This window comes from Vicia villosa, linkage group LG7 (genome assembly GCF_029867415.1).
Source record: "Vicia villosa cultivar HV-30 ecotype Madison, WI linkage group LG7, Vvil1.0, whole genome shotgun sequence".
Classification (NCBI taxonomy): Eukaryota; Viridiplantae; Streptophyta; class Magnoliopsida; order Fabales; family Fabaceae; genus Vicia; species Vicia villosa.
Window position 1 is genome coordinate 88,334,127 of NC_081186.1, and position 6,000 is coordinate 88,340,126.

General features: G+C 31.9%; 1 protein-coding gene across 1 annotated transcript; it reads right to left on the reverse strand.

The window, feature by feature from the left end:
- Positions 1 to 3,113: 3,113 nt before the first annotated feature.
- On the reverse strand, positions 3,114 to 5,301 carry LOC131615638 (fasciclin-like arabinogalactan protein 7). Its single transcript, XM_058886779.1, has 2 exons — positions 5,146 to 5,301; positions 3,114 to 4,138 (listed from the first exon to the last, which is right to left on the reverse strand). The coding sequence occupies exon 2, from the start codon at positions 4,091 to 4,093 to the stop codon at positions 3,302 to 3,304; it is 792 nt and encodes a 263-aa protein (XP_058742762.1). The 5' UTR covers positions 4,094 to 4,138; positions 5,146 to 5,301; the 3' UTR covers positions 3,114 to 3,301.
- Positions 5,302 to 6,000: the final 699 nt, after the last annotated feature.

A 6,000-nucleotide genomic window follows, 5' to 3' on the forward strand; every position in this document is an offset into this window, starting at 1 on the left:
GTAAATAATAACTTCCTTAATAACAAAATATAAATGGCCGATTAATTTAGGATCTGGTAAAGTATAATTTTGAGCTTATGGCGTATAGTTTATAGTTTATAAGCTCATATGACAATTTAAACATGTTTGGTAACAATCTTTTTATCACTAGTTTATAGCTTATTTTACTAGCTTATAGCTCATTTTTCAGACGTTATTTCAAATAGCATTTTAGGTTATAGCTTATAGTTTTTCCTTTCTTTTTTTTTCCTTTTTTATCCTTATTATTTTAGCATAAACTTATTTTTATCATTTATAATTTATTTTATTTTCAAATTAAATAATTATGTATTAAATATCTTTTAAGTCATTTTACATTTATAAGTTACTTGAACCGCTAATTTTACCAAACACTTCAATTAACTTATCAGTTATCAGTCTCAACCATCAGCCATAAGCTATAAGCTATTAGTCATCAGCCATCAACTATAAACTATCAGCTAGCTGATCACTCAACCACTATTTTTACCAAACAGACCCTTAGTAGTAATTAACGTTGAACTTGGTAGGGAGGATTACAGTTTGATCATGCAATTGTGATCGGAAATAAATTGGAACCGGCATCCGAATCAAATTAGTTGATCAAGTGGGTCGGATACTGATGGTGAAACACATAAAAAATTATTTAATAAAAAAATTAAGGAGTGTTTGGTTGTGACTCCCTTAAAAATATCTTCAATGACATTCTAGATTAGATGATTTCTTGCGATCCTCTATTCTTTTGGAAGATCCCGATGATTAATGTTTGAATATTTACCTTGATGATCTTTTATTTTGACCTCGTTCTTTGTATAGATCTTGATCTTGAATTTTATCTTGATCTCGGTCTTGACTTTTGTTTTGATCTTGGTCTTTATCTTCTAGAGATGTTTTTTCTAAGATACATGCACAACCAACAACATCTACTTCTATTGACTTTGGGTTAGTTTCATCAAAGGTAACATGAACTAACTATTCTATAAACTGGATTCTTTTATTAAAAACTCTAAAACATTTACTAGAAGTGGAATAAGAATGGTCCTTCATTAGCTTTAGCGTCAAACTTTTCAAGATCAACTTTCCTGTTATTAAGGATAAAGCATTTGCATATGTACACATGGAGGTGAAAAATATTAGGCTTCCTTACTTTGAATAACTCATAAGGCGCCTGTTTTAGAACTGGTCTTATCAAGACATGAGTCATCACATAGGAAACATTGCTTGCAACATCACTCCAAAGTAATTAGGAATATTAGTCTCATTGAGCATCATCTTCGCCACCTCTTTAAACAATCTATTTTTTCGTTCTAGTACCCCATTTTGTTGGAGTGTTCGTGGAGAAAAAAAGTGTGCTCAATTTCATTCTCATTACGGTAATACTTGTAATTCAAATTTTGAAATTCACCACCATGATCATTTCAAATTGATACATATTTAGGTCTTACTCATTTTGGATAACCTTGACTAATTTCCGAAAGGAATCAAACACATCTCTTTTATGATATAAGAAAATTGTTCCTGTATAACGAGTATACTCATCCAAAACTACAAGGGCATAATAATCAGGGCCGTCTTTAAGGGTGTACAAGGCGGATTATCGCACATGGTCTAAAATTTGACATGTATAAATTGTTGGTAAAAAGGGCCACATATAATATTTGTGACTGTTAAACTATGAAAAAATAGGTCCCCTATTTGATATGTCACACTTAAATTATGGTTAACCTACATAAGGCCTCTGAAAACTTATGACGGTCCTGATAGTTATTCTCGCCAAAACTCATGGTCCTGGATGGGCTAAAAAGATCCATACGCACCAGTTGTAAATTCCTATTTGTATAAGCAATATTTTTAAGATTTAAAAGAGACATTCATTTGTTTACCATTTTAGCACGCATTGCATAACCCTTGCTTTTCAAATCACAAATTTGAAAAAATGATTACTAAATTCTTGCGGACCAACTTGTTCAGATGATTCATGTGGATATGAGCTACTCTCTTATGCCATAGGCAAGATTCACCCCATTACTCAAAAGACATAACTCTTTTAAAGGGATTTCAAGACTTATCAAAGATAATCTTCATTTCTTCCCTGGCACGAGTATAATTAGAGAGAGTATAATTGAGGGTGAGAATGCATGTTAACATTGATTGAGATGTCCCTTTAGTGTTTATACAAATTACAATTGAATGAGACACAAGTAACAGAACTAAAAAACTGAAACTAACTCCTTGTAATTGATTACGCCAAATCTGTAACCAATTACAATTGTTTCTAAAAAAGAATTCAATACACCGGTAACTGGATACCAAAACACAGTAACCAATTACACTTGTTTCAAAGACAAAAACAATACACCATTTGGATACCAAAACACAGTAACCGATTACACCTGTTTCAAAGACAAAAACAATACACCATGTAACTGGTTACACCAATACTTGAAATATTGATTTTTCATAATAATTTCAACTTATATATTTGTTTTTTCATTGAATAGTTTATATCATTTTATATCATCCATCTAAACATATCCATCTAAATATGTTGCGATTAGACTACTAGACTTTGATGATAGCATACCATTCAAAGGTCCAACAAATGCTAAGTACCAACATTTCTAACGCTGGTGTTTTAAAATTGCACACCCAGCCCATCAATACACCCTACACAAAATAATTGTGGTGTAAATCGAAAATTATCTGTATGCTTAATATCAGTTATTTATTTTCATTAAACTACCGTAACCAAAAACTATAAAGAGTGTTTTTTTTCCTTCAAATCACAGCAAATTCATGATGATACCTTCACTAGTTTGTATGTTTTATTTCATTTAGGAGGTGTTAAATTGATTATAAGTTGAAAATTCTTTTTTATATTCACAAGATCTTGACTGCCAAAACTCTCCTATCACATGGCCACTAGCATAAAAAAAAATTGTCGGTGACTCATAAGCACCTTAAACTTTACAAGATCCATTTTATTTTTCAAATCCTTATTTATTTATCTATTTCAAAACTAAAAATAAATTTTAAAATCAATTAATATCAACCTACCCCAACTAAAAAAAATCTCTATAATTACAATCATAGTATAACATGAAAATAACATGCTACAAGTTATTTATTTATTTATTTAAAAAAGTGTTTAATAGAAATCACATTCTCATACATATATTGAATAACACATTATGTTCACAAAAAAATGATTCAAATCAAAGCAAATATCATCATCAAAAGTAGATACATCAAAATTAAATACTCAACAAATTCATCTTCATCTTCACAAGAACATCACCAACACACCACAAGTTGCCAATACAATGTTGCTCCAAATTCCATAGCTTAGTACCTTGTAAGCAGATGAACCATCGGGCGAAGCCAAAGGCGAAGACGACTTACTGTCAGCACTTTTTTCAGTTGGGGAGTCTGCTGCAGGCGCGATCTCTGGCGTAGGCGCTGGAGCAGGTGCAGGAGGAATATCAGTTCCGAAAATAGCCTCGGGAAGTAAGACCTTATCGACTTGATAAATTGCAACAGGGTTAGTTGCATGAACTGCACTTGTTACTTTGGTGATTGACCATCCTGAGTTAATGCGAACGGTTCCTGAATCATCGGTGAAATTCAGCGTGTAATCGCCTCCTGCGAACGTGGGAGTTAAGCTAGTTTGGCTAAGGTTTTTGAAATCGGAAAGGGAATAGAAATGTGGCAATGCATGGAAAAGGATCACTTGTTTGATTTCATCATCTTTGAGTTTGGATAGAGATGGTTTCTTCAAGGAATTGAAGGCACTGTCTTTTGGTACAAAGATTGTGATTCCTTCTTCTGTGTTGTTTGCTTGGTTTTGGAATGTGTCCAATACTTTTGTGGATTCGAGGTAGCCGAGAAAAGTGTGAAATGGACCAGCAACATTGAGAAGTTCAGTTAGGTTTACATAATCTGGTGCAGGTGCGGGGGCCGGAGTTGGAGTTGGAGTCGGTGCGATCGGGGCCGGTGGACTTACAGTTTTCGCAAATGCTGGTGAAGTTACAAGAAGTAGAATGTTGCTAACAAGAAAAATCATTGAAAACTTCATATTTGATTGTTTTCTTCAAATCAAATCACTACTCTCTCCAAATTCCTATTAGAAAAAAGCTCAAGAATGTTAGATCTCAACAAAAAACTTACTATATTTCAAAGTGAAAAATTACTAGATTTCTTGATCGAAACAATCAAGAAGACTGTCTATGAGGGTGTGTAAGACAGACTACAGAGTCTAAAATTTATCACAGTTGAACTGAGGTTAAGTAGAACCTCATAAAATACTATTCAGAGTTAAATTATGGTATAAAATGGTCGTTATGGATTTGCCACAGTTAAATTATGGAAAAAAAAAATCTGTATTGGTTTTGCCAGAGTTAAACTGCGACTATAGTTAAACGACGACTAACCTACGCAGAGCATCAAAATACTTGAGACAGCTCTCGAAAGTCGAAACAATATACAGAAAATATGAACTTCAAGTTCAAACTTGAAACACAATTTCAAATGCATAATAAACAAATATAATTATAAATTTTTCAACTTTGTCTAGACTCTCTTGTTTACATAACATTCAACATTAGTCAACAATTAACTTAAATCTATAACTATTAACAAAATTCCTGAAACCAGATCTTGCAAAATTTAACATACACCAACAACAAAATTATTCAATAGAATATAAACTATGAAATGTACTTATAAAGCAAGATCTAGGAATTCTAATTGAATTGCCAAACTAAGCAGAAGCAATCACAGATCTGAACATATTATGATGAAAATTGAGTGAAAAAAAATGAAAGTTCTAAAACAACTAAATTGTGGAATTACATTAGAGCAAAATTCTTTCAAGATGAGAAAATGAAGTGAATATTACTAAAATGATTAATTTAATTAATCATTTTACAAGAGAGTTAGACTAGTCAAGAACACAGTGACAGAGTCCACATCATGAAAACACCAAGATCTACAAAACACAAACTAATCCAATATTTCCCAATGACCCATCAACTCAAAAATGTAATTCAGATGCTGAAAATCATGAAAAACTAAAACTTTGCATGAAAAAACAAAAAAGTAAGAATGAGATTGCAGAAGAAGACAGACCTGAAAAGAAGGAACTGAGAGAGAGAGAATGTGGTGATGGTGTAGGAAGAATGAGAATGGGGAGGGAGGGTATATAAAGGTGAAATGGAAGTATAAAGAGGAAGAGAGATGTAGATGGAAACAGCACACAGATGTTTCTAACTTGAGAGTGTTTCTTTGGTTTTTGTTTTTTAATAGGAAAACATGCTTCTTGGTGGTTACATTTATTTTTTAGTAATATTAAATTTTGTGTAATTTTAAAAACCAATTTTTAATTTTTAATTTAAAAAATAGTATTAATTTGATATTCAAAATTATAAAAGAGAGCTCTATGGAAGACTCCTTTTTGTTAATATGATTGTATGGTGATCTTTCTTTATCCAATTGAACTAACCACTTCTTAAATACATCATAAACCAACCTTGCACACTACCCCACCATTTCTCTTTTCTTTTATCATCTCTTTCTTTCTCTCCAAAATTCATCATTCCAGAAACCTATATATGAGATGTTTTGTATTGCAAGTTTGTTTATTCATTTTATCAAGAAAAAATCGACCTTGCGCCTACAATTTGGGCACCTTTAAGTCTTTGACATTAGATGATGTAAAATAGAGAGTCAAAAGTAGAGGGAAGATTGTTGTTTTCATATTTCCCTCACATAAACTCTTTACTCGAATATCATCTTGCAATTGAGTTTTTTTTTTTAAATTTAATTGAAAAAACTTGTAACTGAGTTTAACTAATCAATTTAGGACAATATGGTTGAGATGTAGGAGTCTAGAAGATCAAAATGAATTGACTCGCACTCAGATTTATTTTTATACACTTGCTCATATTCAAATTGGCTAGTTTAATCTTGTAAATTTGAGATGGG